We start from the raw sequence: 20886 nt of genomic DNA on the forward strand, positions 1-20886 counted from the left end.
GAGGCTGGCACATGCACACACAAGCAGTCATCTCCGGGGAGTGGGATGGTCCAGGACGGAGCAGTCTCAGAGAAGATGCAGACTCATTTCAGGGCCCGCAGAGGCGGGGAGGGGAGGCGCAGGGAGACCGGAGTTTCTGATTAGCTGTGCACAGAGCCTTGAGAGAAAGGGTAATGCTGTTCTGGGGTTTCTGGAATAAATGCACACTCCAGCACAAGTTTCTTTCCCTCCTCTCGTCCCCTTTTAATACAGCTGTCAGCTTGAGGACACCATCCCAGAACTCCGGAGAGCATCTTTCCACCCTGCCTTGCTCTGCCCAGGGTGACTGCCCTGAGCATCAGCCCATTTGGTGCTCGTTACCATTCGGGGCCTCCTGTGGCCCCCACTCCCAGGCAGGGGTTGGGATGCTCCGTCCTGGCCCACGTGAGCTTCCGCTCCTATGACGGAATTGGCTGCGCTGACTGCCTCTCAGCGTTGCGATGAGTGGCCGAGGCCACCGCTGCCAAGTGACAAACCGCTGGGAACCGCGAGACTGAAGGCACTGGGGCTGCTGTCAGATTGCCAGCAGAGAGCCAGGCTTGTCAGCGCTCGGAGCCCTGGGTTTCCGCAGCATGTCAGGAAGCCCATTGTTTTAATCCAACCTGAGGTGTAAGGAATCCGAGTGGTTCTCACACTAGTTCCCAGGGACGCCTGTGAAAATCTTAACGTGGAGATTATCCTGTGATTATTGATCCTCCCTGATTAATTATAAGCCAGTACAGACTGACTCAATACAATTATTATCTCGTGATGTAATTACTTATTAACCTCTCAGAGCTTTAATATCTTCATCACTACACCAAGAATACTAGTGCCTGTGTCATAGGTTGCGATGATTAAAGGTGTAATGTATATATTAATATAAAGCGCTCGGCACCGTGCTTATACTGCATACATGTAAGCACTTATCATTGTCATTTGTCGACCCCTTACAATACACCAAGCATGCTCTGAGAAATTCAGTTTCCCCAAAGTCTATACGTTTGCTTCATATCGGAACTTTGCAATTACCAAGAACAGCGTCTCCTGACTGGCTGCCCTGCTTCTTGATCAGCACATAGGCAGATCTCCATGAGGGGAAGCACCCAGAGGATGACCACACACCCCAAGAACCCTACACGCTGTCTTCCACCCTTCCCATGCTCTGACCTCTATATGGACAGAGTTCATATCCATTCATTCAGCTCTGTACCCACTATCTCTGTGTCTGGCTTCATTAATATTCATTAATTAATGAATGTATTATCTTAGTTCTCTTAATCACCAAGTCCATAAAGTATCTATTATCATCAAGATAAGGAAACAAAAGCTCAGAGAGTTAAGAAAATTGCCTGTGATTACACAATTAGTGAAGGAGTGGAGTTAAGATAAAGTCTACATCATCTGATTTGAAAGATCAAGCTCTTTTTTTTCCCACTGTTCAGCCTCCCTTCAAACTGACATCCCATGGGAGACGTGCAGCCCTCAAATGTGTTGGAAATGATTGGAGTTGGCTCCTCTTGCTTGCAGTACCAGAATATATGGCCGCAGTCCTATATGGCAGCCATGCAGCTGGAATTGAGGGGCAGCTGCCTCCTTTACGCTGGGCGTGGGCTCCCTCCTCCTCCCTCTTGTCTCCCCGACACTGAAGTCCCCTGCCACAGGTCATGCTGCCTGCACTGTCCCTGCCAGCCCCACCATCACCCATGTCTCCAGCCTGGCCCCGCAGCTGTCCGACTTTGCCCCACCCCCACGCCCAGGAGAGACCCAAGAAGGCGAGAATTCCAAAACCATTTGTCCCTGTTGCAACTCAACTGCATTTCTCATCTTTCTTAAGCTCAGATTATTTTTCTAATTTTGTGTTCCTGAAGATGACATCAGATTGGGTCCGTAACATGTCTCAGGCCGTTCTGTGCTGCCGTAACAAGATACTCCTTTGTCTTTGTAAAAGACAGAAATTTATTTTGTCACAGTTCTGGAGCCTGGGAAGTCTAAGATCAAGACGGTGGCAGGTGGGTTGTCTGTGGGGACTGCTCTCTGCCACCAAGGTGGTGCCTTGGACTCCACATCCTCCCGTGAAAGAAGGCAGACAGGCAAAAAAGGGGCCAAATATTCTCCATCTAGCCTTTTTATAATGGCATTAATCTATTCGTGAGGGTGGGGCCCTCCTGGCCCAAACACCTTCCAGAAGACCTCCCCCCAACACTGGTGCATTGGAGATTAAATCTGGGGGGACACCATAGCACAACACCTGAGCCCACACCGGGGAGAGGGAGAACTTGTTTCAGGACGTGCTGAGTGGGGTAGATGCGTGAGTGTAGACAGGAGTGAGGGAGTTCGTCCTTGGTGGAAACTGACAAGTAACTCGAACCCCATCTTAGGCAAGCTGTGACCACTGTGGGACTCCAAGAGGGGTCTAATCGGAAAACAAGGTTCTCTTCTCCCAGCTCTTAGCTCACTGTGAAGGGTTAGGTCTTAGTCATGGGGCTTTACTTATTCCCTCCTCTCTGAACCACATGCATTAATTTTTTCCAGCCCCCAGTCACTTAAGATGAAGCCAAATATTTTGTTTTGTTTTGTTTTACCAAAAAAAAAAAAAAAAAACAACTTGTTACAACAAGGCTGGATGTTTTTTCCATATATGAGGTCCCCGCTTCTTGGTCAGTTATCCTGGTCTCTCTAGATATCACTATGTCTGCCAACCGCACCCCCTCTTCCGACCCCTCCCCAACCACCAGCGTGCATTCAGGATGGCGAGTGACGTGGGTTCTGCTCCTGACCAGTGATCCACCCCTGCCCTTGTTGACCCCATTTGTTTCTGCAGGACTAGGGGTGCCATTCTACATGGCCATTAGTCCACACCCGCCTGTTACCTGGTCTTGGCTGGGGCTTCAGGTGCCATTCCAGGTGCCAGTGATTGAGGTGGAGGAAGCCACCTGTGATCTCCCATTGCCAAATCCAGCAGTCAGCCCCGGTTCCTGTCTGACTTGCCCTCCAGCAGCACCTGACTGCTGATGACTCCCTGGTGCACACTTTCTCTGGGCTGTAAGAAGTGCAGCGCGGTCTCCTCATTGGTCCCTGCCCGCAGGTGCGTTGCTGGCGCCTTCTCACTCTGCCCTCATGGCCTTGGTGATGACTGTCAGACTCAGGGCACTGGGTACTGTCTGTCTGCTGCTTATCCCCAAACAGCTCCCCAGCCCAGCCCTCTCTCTTGACCTCAAAACACATACGTCCAGCAGTGTCCTTAACGTCTCCACTGGGTTCCCTCACAGGCATTTCAAATGCACGTTCAAAACCAAAGTCCTGATCTTCCCCCGCCAGCCTGCTGCATCATCTCAAATGACAGCAACTCCATCCTTCCCGTTAGCTCAGCCAAAGCCTTGGGTCGTCCTTCGTTCCTGTCTCCCACACCCTGCATCCAGCGCATCAGGGAATCCCGTTGGCTCTAGAACCAGGCCAGTCCTTACCACCTTCACGGTTACTCTCCGGCTCCAAGATACTTACCTCTGCCACCTCAGTGGCTCCTAATCAATCTCCCTGCTCTTACCCACGCAGGGCTACAGTGTCTTCTCAACACTATAGAAGTCAGATTGTCCCTCTTCTTAGCTCAGAGTTCCCCAGGGGCTCCCCGTCTCATTAGGAGTAAAGTCCCAAGACCTTTGTATTAGCTTTCTATTGCTGTTGTGACAACGACTACAGACTTGGCGGCTTATAACAGTGCCAACATGTTATCGCACAGTTCTGGAGGTCGGGACTCCAAAGCAGGTCTTGCAGGACGACAGTCCAGCTGCCAGCAGGGCGGCGTTATTTCTGGCAGCCCTGGGCAGGGGGACGGGGGATCTCTTTCCTTGCCTGCCAGGGGCTGCTGCCCACATTCTTTGGCTGGTGGCTGCCTCACTCCAACCTCTGCTTCCATTATCCTTTTCCTTCCCTAATTCTGATGCCTGCCTCCCTCTTCTAAGGACTCTATGTTGAGCCCCCCAAATACTCCGGCGTAATCTTCCCATCTCAGCGCCTGTAACTTAATCACACCTACAGAGTCCTCTGCCATGTAAGGTAATACATTCACAGGTGTCTGGGGCTGGGATGTGGCCATCTTCAGGGGCAGGGTTATTCTGCCTCTCACACCCTTCAGTAATCACCAAGGCCCTATAGGACCTGCAGCACCCCCTCCCCATTTCTCTGCCCCCATCTCTAGGTCTCTCCCTGTCCCTTGTTCTGTGTTTGTCACACAGGCTTCCTATTTGTTCCTTGGACACACACGGGGCTTCAGGGCCTTTGCATTGACTGTTTCCTAAGCCTACAAAGCCCGTACCCTGGATAACCTCATCACCTGCTCCAAGCACTTGCTCAAATACCGTACCCTTCTCCATGGGGCTTTGCTTGCCACCCTCAGTCCACACTCTGGTGTTCCTAAGCCCACTACCCAGCTCTGTGCTCTCTCTCGGCATTTCTCACTTTCTGACAGACTGTGTAATTTAGTAATTAGGCTTACTGCCTTTCTGCCCCACTGAAATGTGAGCTCCGTGAGGGCAGGAAGTTGTGCCTGTGCTGTGCACGGATGCATGCAGTAAGTGGTTAAGCAGTGCCTGGCACGTGGGATGGGTGAGTAAGCAAACGAAAGGACAGAGCGGTAAAGTCAGCCTTTGGCTGCACCTTGGACAGTGGGGAAAGGCCAGACTGGCCGTGAAGCCAGCATGGGGGCATGGGAAGCCAGTCCTAGGCACGGCCAGAGCGTATTGAGAGCTTGTCACCTGCCAGGCCCCACCTGAACAGTTATGTATGGGACTCACCCTCAGAGATCAATGCAGCCATCACCACGTCCGTTCTGCAGGGAGAGAAACTGCAGAACACAGAGGTAAAGGCGTAGCCAGGATGCAGACCCCGGCAGAGCCTGGCTCGCCACTGTGGCCCCGAGGAGGTGAAGGTTCAGGACCGTGCAGTGCGTGGTGGCTCCTTCCTGCTTCTGGGACACATCCCATAATCTCTTTGTGCCAGCAGCCTGTGCTGTTTCCCTGGTTACAGAGACCTGTCTCCAGGAGAAAGGATGGGGATGAAATGAGGTGCGTGTGAGAGAGATTACTCTTGGCATTGGGTAATTCCAAGCACCAGGGATGCCCAGCTCACTGGCGGCCTGCCCTTCCCGGCTGTTTCTGTGGTTTTGCGGGCTCTGCCCAGCTCCGCAGTGCTATGGGCACAGGACGTTGGCTACTCACTCCCGTCCCTCCCCTCCTCGCCGCTGTTACCAGGTGCACAAAGGACAGGAACTATTTGCACACTTGAGTGGATTGAGAGGAGGGGCTCGGGGGAACAGTGACACAGAAGAGCTGCCTGGGGGACTTGGGAGGCAGACTCTACCCAGCTCACAGCTGCCCCGCTGGTCAGCCCTCTGCAAGGAACACCTGAATTGTTTTTGACACAAAGAAGGCCTCAGCTAGCTGGCTGGAGACCGAGATCTAATGAGCTCTGTTTCCGTAGACAAGCAAGCCGAAAGTCTGGCCGTGTCGTGAGCAGTATGTTGTCTTTTCCTAACCCTCCTGCTCGCTCGCCCATTCTCTTGCCGTGGGCACACCAGTAAGCTGAGCTGTGACAGGGGAAGGGGGGCTCGTTGATTAATCAGTTACTGTGAGTCAGGCACTGCATTAGGCTCTGGGACCCCAGGGAGATAAGAGATGAGCAGTTATTTTCTCCAGTTACAGATGGGGAACCTGTGACCAGGAGAGCTTGCACAGTGCACCCAAGGTCACCAGGAAAAGGCGTGGCCAGGTTTTGAAGCTGGTCCTGTCTGGCTCCAGGTCACTTACATTAATATTTGACGGGTTCTCTGTTGTATCAGCAGGGTCATGAGTTACTTAGGTAGATACCTGTGATTTCTTTTAATATTAATGGTTCCTCAGTCCAAAATATTGTAATAGGTTTGTAAATGTTTTTGCAGGGATCTTGAACCAGAAGTAAAGGCAACATATCAGTCAGGGGTCTCTGGAGAAATGGAACTATTAATAACAGGTGATATAGAGAGTGTATCTATACATCCTATAGATGCCAAACTATCTATAGGTATATAGACAGATATACACATATCAGTATATAGTGAGAGGGATTTTAAGGAATTGGTTCACTCAGGTGTGGGGTTGGCAAGTCTGAAATTTGTAGGGCAGGCTGGAAACTCAGGCAGGATTTCTAGGTTCCCGTCCTGAGGCAGAATTCTTTCTTTTCTGGGAAAGCTCAGTTTTTGTTGTTAAGGCCTTCGACTGATTGCATGAGGCCCACCCACGTCATCAAGGGTCATCTCCTTTTCTTAAAGTGCACTGATTGTAGCTGTTACTCACATCCACAGAATAGCAACATCTGGACTAGTGTGTGACCAAGCACCTGGCCACCATGGCCTGGCCCACTGACAGGTAAAATTGACCATCCAGGCACCACATACCCAGTGCTTAATGCCTGCTAGGCATTGCACCAGGCACGTGCACAAGCTCCGTGCTTTTCCTCACCAACATACTTTACCAGTACCTCAACTCTGACACTCAGAATGATTAAAGCGACTTGCCCAAGAGGACAGCTCTGGTAGGGTCACAGCTAGAAGCCAGGTCTGTCTGACTGCCACTCCCCCAGACTGCCTTCCCAAAGCTTCAGTGTGAATAGTCTAGATCTGGCAATCTAAGAGAGATGAATGAAGTGACCCAGAGTCACTCAGCTTGTCAGGGCAGCACTCAGTCCCCTGCAGGACTCACTTTCCAGGTACGTGATGGCTGCAGATTGCCCACCCCCAGGTCAGCAGACCCCAGCCGAGGTAAGATGTGCTAAGAGAACACAGCGCAGAAGGGCCCAGGCTGCATCACCTCCTCCATCAGCACACGTGCCCAGAGTCTGCACCCCGAAGCCACCTTATTGCTGAAACAGCTCCACAATGAGAGCCTTTCAGGACATCAGTCTCGAAACCTCCTTGGACTGAGTCTGAAGTGGACCTGTCTGGTGACAAGCTCTTCTCTGTGTCAGCTTGTATTTTAGTGAGATTAAAGGAGTTTGCAGAAAGCACTGCAGAGGCCGACGCTGTCTGTGCAGGGGGAAACGAGGCACGTTGCTGAACGTTTACTCCGGGTCTTGCATTATATCAGGGTGGTTAGTTACAAGCAACAGAAAGCAGTGCTAGGTAGATTAATTTAAACAAAAAGAATCAAAGGAAAACAAGTAACAGTTGGGTGGTATATCCTATGGAATCAAAGTAGGACTAGAAAAACCAATACACAAGACTAACACACCAGGGTAGCTCCAGAACCCTCCACGGCAGTAGTTCAGAAGCCTCTAGAGCAGTGTTGCGTCATCATGGCAGGTCACCTCTGTGGTTTACCTGTCTCTGTGTTTCTGTTCATATTTGCAAGAATCAGAAACTGACTTGCTCAGCTTGGGTCAAGTGTCTGCTCCTAAACACCCTGTCCTGGCCAGGGGTTCAGGCAGAGCAGCTGAAGCTGTGGGAGCTGCTTCTACGTATAGGGCCATAGAAGGGGGAATTAGTTTTTAGCAGGACTTTTTCTCCAAGAAATAGTGACTGTAATAACTGTGAACATAATAGTAACTTCATACGTCCATATTCATAGATCTCTGTATCTATCCTGTGTATATGCGTGTACAGATATATACTCTACCTGTTCTTTTCCTACTTCAGCCCTCCTGGCCTTCCACTCTGTTTCTATAGCATTCATATCCTAAAATAATCAGCTGCAAATGCAATCTTGGGCTCCAATTTAGAGAGATTTGTCCTTAGGCTTTTAGCATCCTTCACCATTTACAACAAGAGTGTAACAGAGGCTTGGGCTGCTTTGTTTACCCTGTATCGTCAAGCGCCTGGCACATCATAGGCGGTCAGTGATCGTTGAATGAAAAGCAACCACACACCAATGCAGGGACACCTTTCCCCGTGCCCCAGGGGGCCCAGGGGCTTTGCCATCTTGGCCCAGGGATATCGTGTATGCCCATATGTCCCAGCCCCAACACCCAGAGTCAGTAGGTAAGATACACACACCTTTCCGGAGGGAAAGGTGATTAGCCTCAGCTCCGCCTATATCTAATAAAGGATAGATATCAAAGAGAATGCCAGCTGATATAGATGCCTGGCCATGGAGGAGGGAATCGTGGGTGTTTGAAAGCTGACATCATCGTCAGACAGACAAAGAGGAGTGCAGGCCAGGACAGGTGGACTCAAACCTCTGGCCCCCAGGCCAGCTTGCCACAATCTTCTATCTTGCTGTCATCCTTTGCAAACCTCCTCTGAACAGTGAGGTGAGAACTGTGTATTAGTATCATTTGGTGTATAGTTAACATACGCATAATGATGAAAAGGGAAGTGCAAATGATATTCAGAGGATTCCAGAATGAACTTCCAGTCCATCTCTCAACCACCGACTCTCCACGGGGAGCTGGTGAAACCCTTTAACCAAGGGTGGTTTCAGAAAACTGTCCTTACTCTGACCTGGCCCAGGTTCCCCTCCCCATTCAGGGATACCAAGCCCACCGATGTCCTTGGGCTGCTGTCCTGTAGTAGTCCCGCGCTGGCCTGGACTCGCAGAGTCCCTCCTTCATCGCAGGCTACTCGTTGCAGACTGGCCCTAGTCCCTGCTCGTGCACAGGCTCAAAGTCTCGTTGCGTGAAGGGACCTCAGTAACGCAGCAGCGTAGCAGGGGGCAGTTGTGTCGCCACACGGGGCTGCTGCTTCCTGTTTTTGTCGGAATGTCCCCCGCGCCTACAGTACCCCGGGGTGGCCACCTTCTCCGTTGCGGAGGCAGAAGCAGACAGCCCATGACGGTGCTGAGACCCAGACGTCTGCGGTCCGAGCAGGAGGCCAGAAAGGAGTCCCGGAGGCCTGGCAGAGAGAGACGATAGAAGACCGGGCCAGGGGGTGATGACAGTGCTGCAGGGCGATAGTGACCCCTCGTCACAGCAGGCCTGCCCGGGCCAGGTGTGCCAAGCAGTGTTATATTACCGTGTTTGGTCTTTACAGCAACCCCAGGAGGCAGACGTTATAGCCACTGTTTTAGGGAGGAGGAACCGAGGTGGTGAGACGCTGAGCTGCTTGCCCGGGATGGCAGGCCTCGCAAGTGACATCACCAGGGTTCACGTCCACTCCGTGTTCAGTAAGAGCCTCGTACTTTGTGCTCCTCCATGAGCCTTTTGTTCATTCCAAGTGACTGCCACGGAGCTGAGAAATGGCAGACAAATCCAGAAGGGCAGGAGCTGAGTCTCGGAGGAGGAGAACGGAAGGCCGGGCGCAAAGGCAATCAATGAGACGTGGGGAACCTTCCACCAAGGGGGGGACCAGAGCTCTGTCCTATCCATGCTGGTGGCACAGGGGCTCTGGCTACTGTAGAGGCTCGGGGTCTGGAGGATTCAAAGCGTTGCGGAGTCCCAGAGATGAGGCCTGGGAGTCCCAGGTTGGTGACTGTCATTGGCTTTCTGTCCACCTGCACCTGTGTGGCCGGTGGTGTGGCAGGGGTGGTTGGCCAGCCCAGGGAACCCGGCAGGCTGGGCTCCAGCCCCTGTGCGCACTGTGAGCCCCTCCCCTGTGCGTGGCTGACAAGAGCACACGCCGGAGGCTCCCGTGGCCCGGCCCGTCTGCCTGCTCCCCGTCCACCCTCCGGGAAGACCCGGCTCCCTGCCTCCCGGACGCAGGGTCTCAGGTCCACTCTGGCCCCCCGAGTGGTATTTGGCGAGCTGCTCTGCCTCCCTGGGCCTGGTGCCACGGGGACCCCATCTCTCTGCCTGCCCCCTTTTTCCAGGAAGTCTGTCATCCAGCTCGACCTCGCCAACACCAAGAAAGCGATGATCGTCCCCGCGTTCGAGACGCTGCGCTACCGGCTCTCTTTCCCCAAGTCGAAAGCGGAGTTGCTGTCGATGCTGGACATGGGCACCCTCTTCACGTTCAGGTGAGTGGCCCTCCCTGCCGTCCTGCGGGTGCCCGGAGCCCTTCTCTCGCCCGGGAAACCCAGACGCCCAGGCTGTTGGCCCAAAAGTTTGATGCTGCCTTAGTCTATGGCGAGGCCAAAATAGCACCGCTCGCCCCAAGCAATCTTGGTGTCTTCTCTCTCCTCCTCCCCGCGCCAGGTGCTTCATTTGTACGTGGATGACAGGGGTATCTGTCCAGCTGGAAGGGTAGGCATGTCCGGGCAAGAAGGTTAAGCTTGTTTCCGTTTGCACTTTTTTTCCAAACTCAGTCTAGGTTCCTGCTCCCATCTCCTGGCTCTGAATTCTCTCTTTTGTGTGCTTGTCCGTTCACTCCTTTGGTAAGTGGACTTCACTCTTTCCATTAGCGCCACGGTGGTGGTTTCTCTTTTTCTCGGCGGGGTGAGTGGTCTGTTCTCTGAGCCCGAGGCGTGGGACACGCGGCAGTTGCTTCAACAGCATAAAGTCACGAAGGTGACTCCAAAGTCACACACAGCAGATGTGGCAGCCGACTTTCCTATTGCCCGTGTGACCGTTGTAAGCAGAACCCTCATTTTCCTCATGTCCCAGACCCCTAGTCCTGCAGGAACATCGAGGGAGCTACCCTGTCGCCGTCCAGAGTGCCCCCGGAGTCTGTGTGAATGCACAGACTTCCACGCCCTGGGGACGGCCTGTGGCATTGAGTGTAGCAATCAGGAGACCAGGGTGGGAGAGGGGTAGTACTGCTGGGTCTCCTTTGCACTCGCTTGCTTTTTTCTCCATTCCTTTATTCCACTCAAGATTTAATATTTTAAATACCCCAGATTTTACAAAGAGCGGCAGTAGAATAAAAAACTGGAGTTTTCTTTTCATACAAACTTATTTATTTGGATTTTTTTATATTTCAAATTATTAATACATTCAAAGAGTAATTTTAATCTCTGTAATTTTTGCTAACTGTGTCGAGTCACACTCAGACATCCGCGTGCAAAGGGTTAATGGAGCAGTCTCTGGAGGGAGCCGGCGCTGTGCCTGCTGATTTTAAAGCGAGGTCTCCACTGGGAACAGTGTAAGAATGGCCAACCCTTCCTTTGAGCCAAGAAGCAGACATTTCTAGGCCACTGGACTTTTATTGAAAAGATTGTAGTCATATAACTTGGGTTTTCATACTACTGTAAAGTTTCTAGATGGTTTTCTCAAACTTTTTCTTGTGAAAATCACTCTGTGAGGCAGGTGACTCATTCAACAGTTCAGAGGTTATCGTTCTTCACATTATACACAGAGGAGTGGTGGAGGCAGGACTCAAACTCCAGGCTTCTCCTCTATGTAAGACTCTGGAAAATGACCTGGAAGAGTTAATATCCCCACGACCTTAGCCTGCCTTCTTTTCAGACAGAAATGACAACTGCCATTTTGCTTAACATATGCCAGCTTCTGTGATTACCTATTTAACTCTCACAATAAATCTGGGAGGCAGACACTATTAATATTATCCCCATTTCACAGATAGTGAAACTGAGGCTCTGAGAGGTTAAATAACTTGCCCAGTGACACACAGGCAGTGAACGGCAGAGCCTGGATTCAGCCCAGGTCTGAGGAACCACAGAGCCTGTGTTCTTAACCAAAATACCACCAGGCCACTGATCAAGCCCTGAATTTTCTTACTGCTGTTTGAAGATGCAGGGTAAAAACTTGCTTCTGGAAACTGAGACTTTGAGACCGAACCTTAGTCTGAGTCTCCCATAGATGCCACAGTCTGATGGCTGAACCCCTGGCGCCTTGTCAAGGCATCCTTCCTCCCATCTCCATCCCTAGGTGAGTTGAGAACTCATTTCAAGGTCACGTCCTTGGGCACGAGAGCTGGGGTTGGACCTGCTGTGTCTGTGATTGCTGCTCTGGCCAACAGCTGGCAAGCCACCATGCCAGGGGCCAAATTACAAACCTTCCCTCCAAGAAGTTGCCTTTGTCACCTGCTTGCCAAGTAATGAACTCTTAAGGCTCCTAGTAGCTAAAACCTACTCCCTACCACACCTGGAATGAGAAAGCAACTACACCCTGACCAGTCCTCTAGGGCAGTTGTTCCAGAATGTTCTCCCCGGGCTAGGAGATCCACATCCCTTCAGAGCTTGTTAGAAATGCAAGGTCTCAACCTGCCCAGACCTCCTGCGTTAGAAACTCCAGTTGTCATGATTTTGGGGTATGCTCAAGTGTGAGAACAAAGCAAAGTGCCCCAAATCTCTTCAATGGAATCATGTACAGTATACCCAGGAAACCTCTCTCATCACTGTTTTCTGGGTGCCACCTGTCATTCAGAGACCAACCCCTGAAGTTTAGCGTCTGCTGGACTGGCAACAGGTCCCTCAGGTCATTTCCAGTCTGTGGCTTGTTTTCATGGCAGGTTAATTGTGACTTCACCACATCTTGTGCCGCCCGGCCATTCGGCTCATTGTCGGTGTCCAGGCTGAGCGGACAGAAGCCGTCCTCCCCCTCCTCCCCCCCCCCCCCCGCCAGATCAACAGAAGGGATGCAGCCGTCCCAGCCCTTCCCTGTTGTTTTTCCTTCTTTTCTGTATTATAATTGGCCGAGAGTTTAGATTCTAAAGATGCCTCCATAGACAAATAAAATGGCTATCGGTATCACTGAGAGCAAGACCAAGCAATTGACATCACATCTGGGAGGCAAACAAAGAGAAATGATAAAGAGAATGTCCTCAGTTTTGGAGGAATTACATATATATAAAAATATATATTTTTTATATCTATATCAGTGACTGCTCTAAGTACTTTATGTGAGTTAATTCACTTTATCATCGTAAATCTGTGAGGCAGGTATTATTATTGAAACAAAGGTACAGAGAGTAATTAACCTGTGTGCACCTGTTGAATGGCAGAATTCAAACTGAGGCAGGCTGCCTCCAGAACCACATTTTTAACCACTTTGTTGAACTGCCTGTTAGGGAACTAACACTTACTGAATTCCTTCAGCACGCCAGTACCACGCGAGCACTTTACATTTTCTCATATAAGCTTCTTGGCAATGCAACCAGGTAGGTATTATTTTTCCCAGTTGACACAAGAGGAAATTAAAGCCCCGTTAAAGTACTTTGTTCTGCTAAGTTCTTCAGCTCCTAAGTGGCACTTGGTGGTGGGATTTGAACCCTGGCCCAGTGGCTCCACGGTGCCGCGCTTTGAACCTGACGTGGGTTCACAGACATCAGCCGCGCTGCGCCAGTTCTGTCAAAGGCATCAGGTGTCCGGACTGCCTGTTCAGCAAGTTCACAAAGGGAAAAGCAACTGCTTCTAGGCCTAATATTTGGATCACACCCAAGACTGACATCTCTCCCAATATCCCTCTTTTTCACACTCCATTAAAGTCATATCGATCAACCTTTCATTTTTCTTCCATTTAAGTGATTTAGGCTTTGGTGGAAGTTGCTGCATTGATGGAGCTGAGATTCAAGTCCCTGACTTGCCCCAGCCTGGCCGTGTCACCCAGCAACACAACTTGACGAAAGGCCACGTGTTGGCCAGTGCCTGTTCAGCCACACGGGCCCGTTCCCTGAGGGTCCGGGGCATGTCCAGTCAGCTGCATTCTGTGCCAGAGCTGCTCCTGCTCCACGGGCCACATGGAACACTCCTGTCACTTAGAGTCCCCCTCGCTTTAGAGAGCCTTCCCCAAGGATGAGATGGAGCCCAGGACTTCCACTAACTCTCTCCCTATAGCTGAGCTGTTGGGTTCCCACCTTCCTGTCTTGCTTTCATTTCATGAAGCTTTTCTTTCTAGTTCTGGAAACTGTTAATACTTTCCCTGACCCCTTTCTTTTAGGCCCTGTCTGGTCTTTCACAAGACACTTCCTGCTTCCTGCCACCTCTCTGTGGTTTCCAGTCCTATCCCGCTCACGGGCCTCTGTTGTAGGTGCTGCTCACATTGTTGGATTACTCATTCATTTATTCAATTTAGCACATAATCATTAAGCACTTGTTCTGTAGGCCAGAGAGTGGGGACAGTGACAGATGAGAGAGGTAACCCAGCAAATGGTTAGGGACCCTGGCCTTTGAGCCAGGCTGCCTCGGTTTCCATCCCAGCTCCACCATGTGCTATTTGACACTGGGTAAGTTATAAGATTTTAAAACAATACCTATCTACATAACATTTAAAATAGTCCTAGTACATAGTAAGTGGTTAATAAATATTAGCTGATTTTTATTGTGGTTATATGGTTATATTCATTTTCTGTCGCTATGTGACAAATTACCACAAACATAGCTTAAATCAGCATACATGTATGATCTCACAGCCTCTGGGGGCCGGAGGTCCGGGCAGGGAATGGTTGACTGACTGCTCCGGTCTCCCAGGGCGGAATGCAGGGGGTCAGCAAAGCTGCGGTTCTCTGCTAGAGTACGTGGTCCTCCTCCGAGCTCGCTGCTGGTGGCAGAATTCCTTTCCTAGCAGCTGTGGGCCTGAGGTCCCGTTCTGCTGGCTTTCAGCTGAGGCCACTGTCAACTCTTAGAGTGGAGTTCTTTGCCACATGGCAGCTCCAACGTGTCTCTTTGCTTTCTCCCAGCTCTGAAGGGTCACGTGGTTAGGTCAGGCCCACCCCATTCATCTCTTTTTTAATTAATCCAAGGTCAACTGATTTAGTCACCTTAATTATGTCTATAAAAATGCGTTTTGCCATATAATGTACCATAATCCCAGGAGTGATGCCATACTTACAGGTTGTGCTCCAAGGGGGAGGACATTCTACAGGGTGAGGGTTATGAAGGGCCGTCTTAAACGTCTGCCTCAGTGGGACCTAGCAGGAAGAACCATACTGCAGGCCAACCCAAAACTGGCTCCTTACAAGTGACACAGAGCCCCTCCGAAGTTCACTTACCTTTTCATGGTGAGAATCTCCTCATTAGCGAAGGGTGTAGATAACCAACTGGATTAGTTTCATGGGGCTGCCGCAACAAGGTACTACAGACTGGGTGGCTTCACATAACAGGATCTTACTCACAGTTCTGGAGGCCACAAGTCCAAAATCAAGGTGTTGGCAGGTCTGTGCTTCCTCCAAAGGCTCTAGGGGAAAAAAATCTTCCTTGTTCTTGTCTGCTTTCTTTCTGGTGGTTGCCGGCAGTCTTTGGATTCTTTGGCTTATTGATGCATCATTCCATTCTCTGTCTACATCTGTACTTCATATTTTTGCTGTGTGTTTCTGTGTCCAATTTTTCCTTTTATAAGGGCACAGATTAGTGCCCACCCTAACCCGCTATGATGCCGTCTTAACTTGGTTACATGTGCAAAGCCCTGTTTCCAAATAGGTCACTTTCACAGGTACTGGGGGTTAGGGCTTGAACGTTGCTTTTGAGGGGGGACACAGTCCAGCCCACACCAGCGACTGTATCAGCATGTAGCTCTTCTTCTTCCAAATCAGCAGCGGTTTGAAAGCTCAGCTTCCTTCCCTTAACCCAGTGGCTTTTCTCCCTGTGTCCCAGGTACCACGTCTGGACGAAAGGTCATGCACCCACAAACTTCGCCAAGTGGCGGACTGCCACCACGCCTTACCGGGTGGAATGGGAGGCTGATTTCGAGCCGTATGTGGTTGTGAGACGTGACTGCCCCGAGTATGACCGGAGGTTCGTGGGCTTTGGCTGGAACAAGGTGGCTCATATCATGGAACTGGATGCGCAGGTGAGAAGAACGGAACATTCACCTGGGTGCTGGGTGGGGAAGGAGAGGCCTAGATCTTAGAGCTGACAAGAAAGTAGAGACCTAAGAGAGAACAAGATGTGCTCAGGGACCTCGAGTTGAGAGTGTGCCTTGCTAATCTCTCGGGCTATGGATCCCAAACTCTACCCTTGGGTGAGAGTTGAGTTCCTGGCCACACAAATGTAAGTTTCCTGTGACAAACCATTTCACTCCTCATCCTCACCCACGCAGGTGATGAAGACAAGCAAATAGTGACCATCTGTCACTCGGCCTTTGATTGGCAGAACATCCTAAGACTTCCATATAAATGACACAGCATGCTGCTGAGACGCAGCTAATTATTCTACCTTCAAGTGCAATGATTTAGGTGGCAATGTTTAGGCTGTGTTTAGCCATGAGCCCCTTCATTCGTTCAGCTAATCCTCACTGAGCACCCCCTTCAAAAGAAATCTGCAGAATTCTGCTAGGTGAAACCAGAGATCAGTGAACTTTTTTCTGTGAAGGACCAGATAGTAAGTATTAGGGGCTTCATGGGGCCTGCAGGTCTCCTTTTCAACTACTCAACTCTGCCATTGTAGTTCAGTCATAGAAAATCTTTAAATGAATGGGTGTGGCTGTGTTTCAATAAAACTTTATTTACAAAAACACGAAGCAGGTCAGATGAACCGTACTTTGTCGATTCCTGTGTTAAACAAATGCAAAGCTGCTCTGGTTACGTTAGGAGAAGGATGCCTCAGTCCCCCAGCCCCACTCTTTTTTCTTTGTATGCCCTTCTCCTCCTGGAGCACAGTGTAGATATTTTTCCACAAGAGCAACTCCAATTCAAGCTAGGCTGAGGTTGGCTGTTCAAAAACATCACCAGAACTTTCTAACAGATCCAGTATGATTGAGAGCAGTCTCTGGTGATGGCTGAGGACCACTGATGGAGACCGAGCTTGGAGAGTGGTGTTCATGTTTAACAGCAGAAGGGCTGGCTGTCGTCATCCACATTTTCAATAACACTTGGAGCGAGCACAGCGCTGCTCATGCACGGCAATGTCCAGGCTGCCTCGGCTATCGAAAGAAACGAAATGCAATATTCATGTGTCCGGCACTCTTGGGAGGAGAACTGGCTCAGAGAAAGTTAATTTTTCCAGCATGGAGACCTGGGCTTTGTTTGTTTTAGACAGTTTTGACAGAACTCTTGAAAATAGATTGCATATTTTTCCTTCTTTGCCAATAGCCCATGCCAAACATAACTTTACCCTTCCCAGTGACTTAAGAAAATAATGAGCACATACCCGTCAGGTAGGACAGCCACACCCATGGGGGTAGTGGGGTTGGAGGGGCTCTTTGGCCCTACATGAGATGTCCCAGACAGGTCAGCTCTGGGAGGTCTCGCATTTCATTTTCATCTTTTTCTTTTCATTTCCTTTTTCTTACTCATTCCTTACCAGCAACTGTCATTTCTTGCTCCTGTCTATATATTTCTACCTGTAACAGCTACTTTTGCCCATCCTGATTTTCCCTTTCTGAATTTATTCTTATCTGAGTCTGGCCTGGGAAACTAGAGGACCCAAGCTTATGAGATATTATGTCCAAAATCAGCATAACTACGTGTGAGTGCAAGTGTGCTGGGTTCTCCTCTGAGCTACGTGGCCTATACTCATGTCACCTATTTCAGCTATTCAGAGGCCTTGTATTTTTGGCGTGAGTATTTAGCTGTGGTCTGCCATGTTGAGGATACTGTGTGATGGTGCCACTTGTAATAGCACGTATCGGGGAGAGTTTTATCCTTGGTGAGCTTCAATCTAATGAAACATTTTTTTTTTAATTTTCATCTTCCATCTTCCTTTTTTTGTCTTCTTCTTTCTTTTCATCTTCCATCTTCTTTTTTTTGTCTCTTCTTTTGCACTAATCTGTTGAGGCTGTCAGATCTCATCAAGTCCTGTGAGGGATCATGTAAACAGATGTCAATCGATTGAGCTAGAGAATACCCCATGGCTTGCTTTGTCCTAGATTGTCCACGTGGGTGTGAGCTCACATTTATCAAGAACCTTTTATGGGCCATGAGCTCTGCTCAGCACTGTCCATGTGTCATTGGTTTCGTGCTCACAGTCATTTGTCAAGGTAGATAGTATTGCTTTCACTGTATACATGAGAAAACAAAGGTTCAGAGAAGCTAAGTATCTTGTCCAAGGTCATGGGAACAGCCCTGAACTGTCCTGCTCCAGAGCCGTCATGCTGTCCATGCGATGATGGCCTGTGTGTCGGTGTCATTCTTCCGGTCATTCAGTCACTTGGTTCATTCAGCCGTTCCCTTGGGCCTTCCCCACGTGTCACGGGGGGTTCTTGCAAATGCTCACGCTGCTCTTGCCTCCTTCCAGGAATACGAGTTCACTGTGCTGCCCAACGCCTACATGATCCACATGCCTCACGCCCCCAGCTTCGACATCACCAAGTTCCGTTCCAACAAGCAATACCGCATCTGTCTCAAAACCCTGAAGGAGGAGTTTCAGCAGGACATGTCCCGCCGCTATGGCTTCGCTGCCCTGAAATATCTCACGGCCGAGAACAACAGCTAGCACCAAGGAGCCCACCCCTAGGGAGAGACACGCTGCCGGGGAAGAGCCACTCGCTGTTTGGGGCCCAGCCTTCAAATCCGAAATCGAGCAGTGCTTTGTGGTTTGTTTTTATTTGTCTCTTTGGCCCAACAAAGCTGCACTCACTACGGAGATCTTGGACGAGGATCCAGCCAGCCTCTCTCCACCCCTACCCAGCGTCCCCAAAGGGTGGGAAAACAGCCCACCTCTACAAGCCTCTTCAAGAAAGGGGACATGGCGAGGGGACCAGAAGTACAGGGGTTATTCCTTTACCGCAAAGCCACAACACCAAGGCAGGGCTTTAGGGTGTTCCTATTGCTTTGTAATAATTATGTTTCTCGTCATAGCTGGGGAGGAAGGGGAGTCAGGGTGCTGGAGGTTGGTCATCCCAGGAAATAAAAGCAAAACTGTCTCTTCATTTAGAGGAAACTTTCTCTCTTGCCCTGCAGTCTAGCTGGGTATCCAGAGGGGGAGGGCAAATCAATGATCTGAACCAACCAGCTGGAGAAACCCAACGGGGACACTGTATCTGGTGGGGCCTGGAGGTGGGGTTGATTGGTTCCTTATCCCCAAAGTCACTCTTGTTTTCGTTTTGATTTGTTTTTCTTTGGGGGATTTTGTTTGTTTGTTTATTTGTTTTTGGTCTGGCGATCCAAAATAGGAAATCCGATCCTTTAAGGCTCTAAAGGAAAGTGAGCTGCCTCAACCAGACGTCCCTCTATCAGCAGTGGCCCAGCAAGGAGGACGAGGGTCTTCAGCCAGTATCTGAATGTGGGCGGCTTCCTGCAGGACTGCCACCGGGGCTCCCACAACCGAATTCCTCCCTGCCCAGGCCCCAGGGCTGCCGTGGGGGCTCTGTAATTATGAGGGCTGGCTGCTTCACACACGGCGCGTTTTCTATGGGTGGCGACTGAGTCACGGGAAAGGGCTTCGAAGGGACTGTTTCCGTGCTCGCGGAAAGGTACGAACCTCCCAGGCCTTTGGAAGAACTGTAGTAATTCGTGCGAGCCCGGTTCTGAAAATTCACACGTCCGTCTGAAAACCCACAGAAAGAACGTGCGAGGTCCTCTGCGTTCTTGCCTGCTTCACTGTGGATGATGGAAGAGTGACAACCTCAGTCTCCCTTTGGGACCTGTCCAAGGGTAGGCAAGCACCTTCACCTCCGCGCAGCTCGAGGAGACACTGGACTTTTTACCCATTTTCTTTACTCTTCAATATTAATGTTGTGTTTACATCGATGAGAACCAGAGTTAATGCCCTACCCTCTGCTGGGCTGTTTGTATTGAGTTGCAATGTGACCAACGAAAGCTGCATTCAATAAATGAAAGTACAGACTGTTTCTTCCCCATTCCCCTCCCACTCTTGCAAGAAGCTACCGAGACACACTTCGATTCTGATCAAAATTGATAAGCAGCAACTTCACACTTTCTGTTCTCCCATTTTATTTTTCTCATCATTTGACCTTTAACCTTTTCTTTCCTCTCCTTGCCGAAGTTAGTTTTTACTTTATCCTCTAACCCTCAAACCGTTTTCAAATTTTCCATTTAGCCTCTGCCTCAACACTGAGGCCAGATGTTTTATTATACCAGATGTGAGCCAGCTGGGTAAATCATGGTAACAATAGAGTGAACGTTCCATCCCTTGGCCTGATAGTCACTTGCAACCTCACAGCAGTCTGGCTCGTGAGGTCACTCTGTGCGTTAACATGCACAAGTGGATGTTTCACTGAGATTCATACAAAACTTAGGAAAAATCACAATTAGGACCAATCCTTGCATAGATACAGATAAGTATATTTATATATCTAGGTCTAGCTGTATATAGAAAGAGAGCATATACATATACATGTATACAGCATGATTACAAAAGTAATACATATAAAAAGTGAAACATTACAAAAGGGTTCAAAGTACATGTTCAAGTCCAATTTCTTCAGTGGTGTGCTGGGCCAGCTCCTTCACGCTCACAAGAATTTATTATTCTCATCCCTCTCCAACTCCCATGTTCAGCAATCCACCCTTCTCGTTCCCAAGAGCTGGTTATTAAATATTCACCATCAGCACACCACTGCCTTTTCCTCTCCCTTATGTACACACAGATTCCTCTTCCTTCCCCGGAGAGGACCCCTGTTAGTAGGTGTACTCGTATTGATACAGTTGTTGAATTAATCATTACCAACTCCTCGAGCCTAGTGAAAATCTGCTGGTAGCACTGGTTCCTCAATGCAAAATCAAATCAAATTTTAATCCCCTAAAGCTTTTTATTTTAAAAAATTTTTCTTGGCCCCTGAATCACGCTCAGCCACTTTGCTTTCGCTTACATTTTTATGGGCATAGCTGGTGACCATATAATTTGTCGTCCAAACTAGGTCACTTCTGAGAATGAAAGAAGGTGCTAATTACTTTGAGACAATAGGTATAAACTGGGAGATGATGTAGCTTCACGTACACTGAATCTGTTAAAGCCAGAAACTGACACTCCACACCAACAGGAGGAAATCCTATTTCCCCTAAGTCAGGTGCCTGACACTCTAACCTGATCTCACTTAAAGCTGGAGCTTAGTCGTTGGCTGAGGCCCAAGTTCAACACAGAAGCTGCCAACCCAATGGAGGCTGAGGGCTGCAGTGCCAACGGCATGAATTCCCAGAACTTACTCAGGGAACAGCAGGTCATCGGCACC

General features: G+C 49.8%; 1 protein-coding gene across 5 annotated transcripts in view; it reads left to right on the forward strand.

Annotated features, from left to right (window-relative positions):
* Window positions 1-19545, forward strand: part of LARGE1 (LARGE xylosyl- and glucuronyltransferase 1) — a 509251-nt gene extending 489706 nt beyond the window's left edge. For all 5 annotated transcript variants that reach the window (XM_012752220.3, XM_012752215.3, XM_012752217.3 and 2 more), the window contains 3 exons: window positions 9792-9938; window positions 15411-15606; window positions 17991-19545. In XM_012752220.3, the coding sequence (XP_012607674.1) occupies window positions 9792-9938; window positions 15411-15606; window positions 17991-18188 (541 nt within the window). In that variant the 3' untranslated portion in view covers window positions 18189-19545. The remainder of the gene's footprint in view (window positions 1-9791; window positions 9939-15410; window positions 15607-17990) is intronic.
* Window positions 19546-20886: the final 1341 nt, after the last annotated feature.

Source organism: Microcebus murinus, chromosome 10, assembly GCF_040939455.1.
Source record: "Microcebus murinus isolate Inina chromosome 10, M.murinus_Inina_mat1.0, whole genome shotgun sequence".
NCBI lineage: Eukaryota > Metazoa > Chordata > Mammalia > Primates > Cheirogaleidae > Microcebus > Microcebus murinus.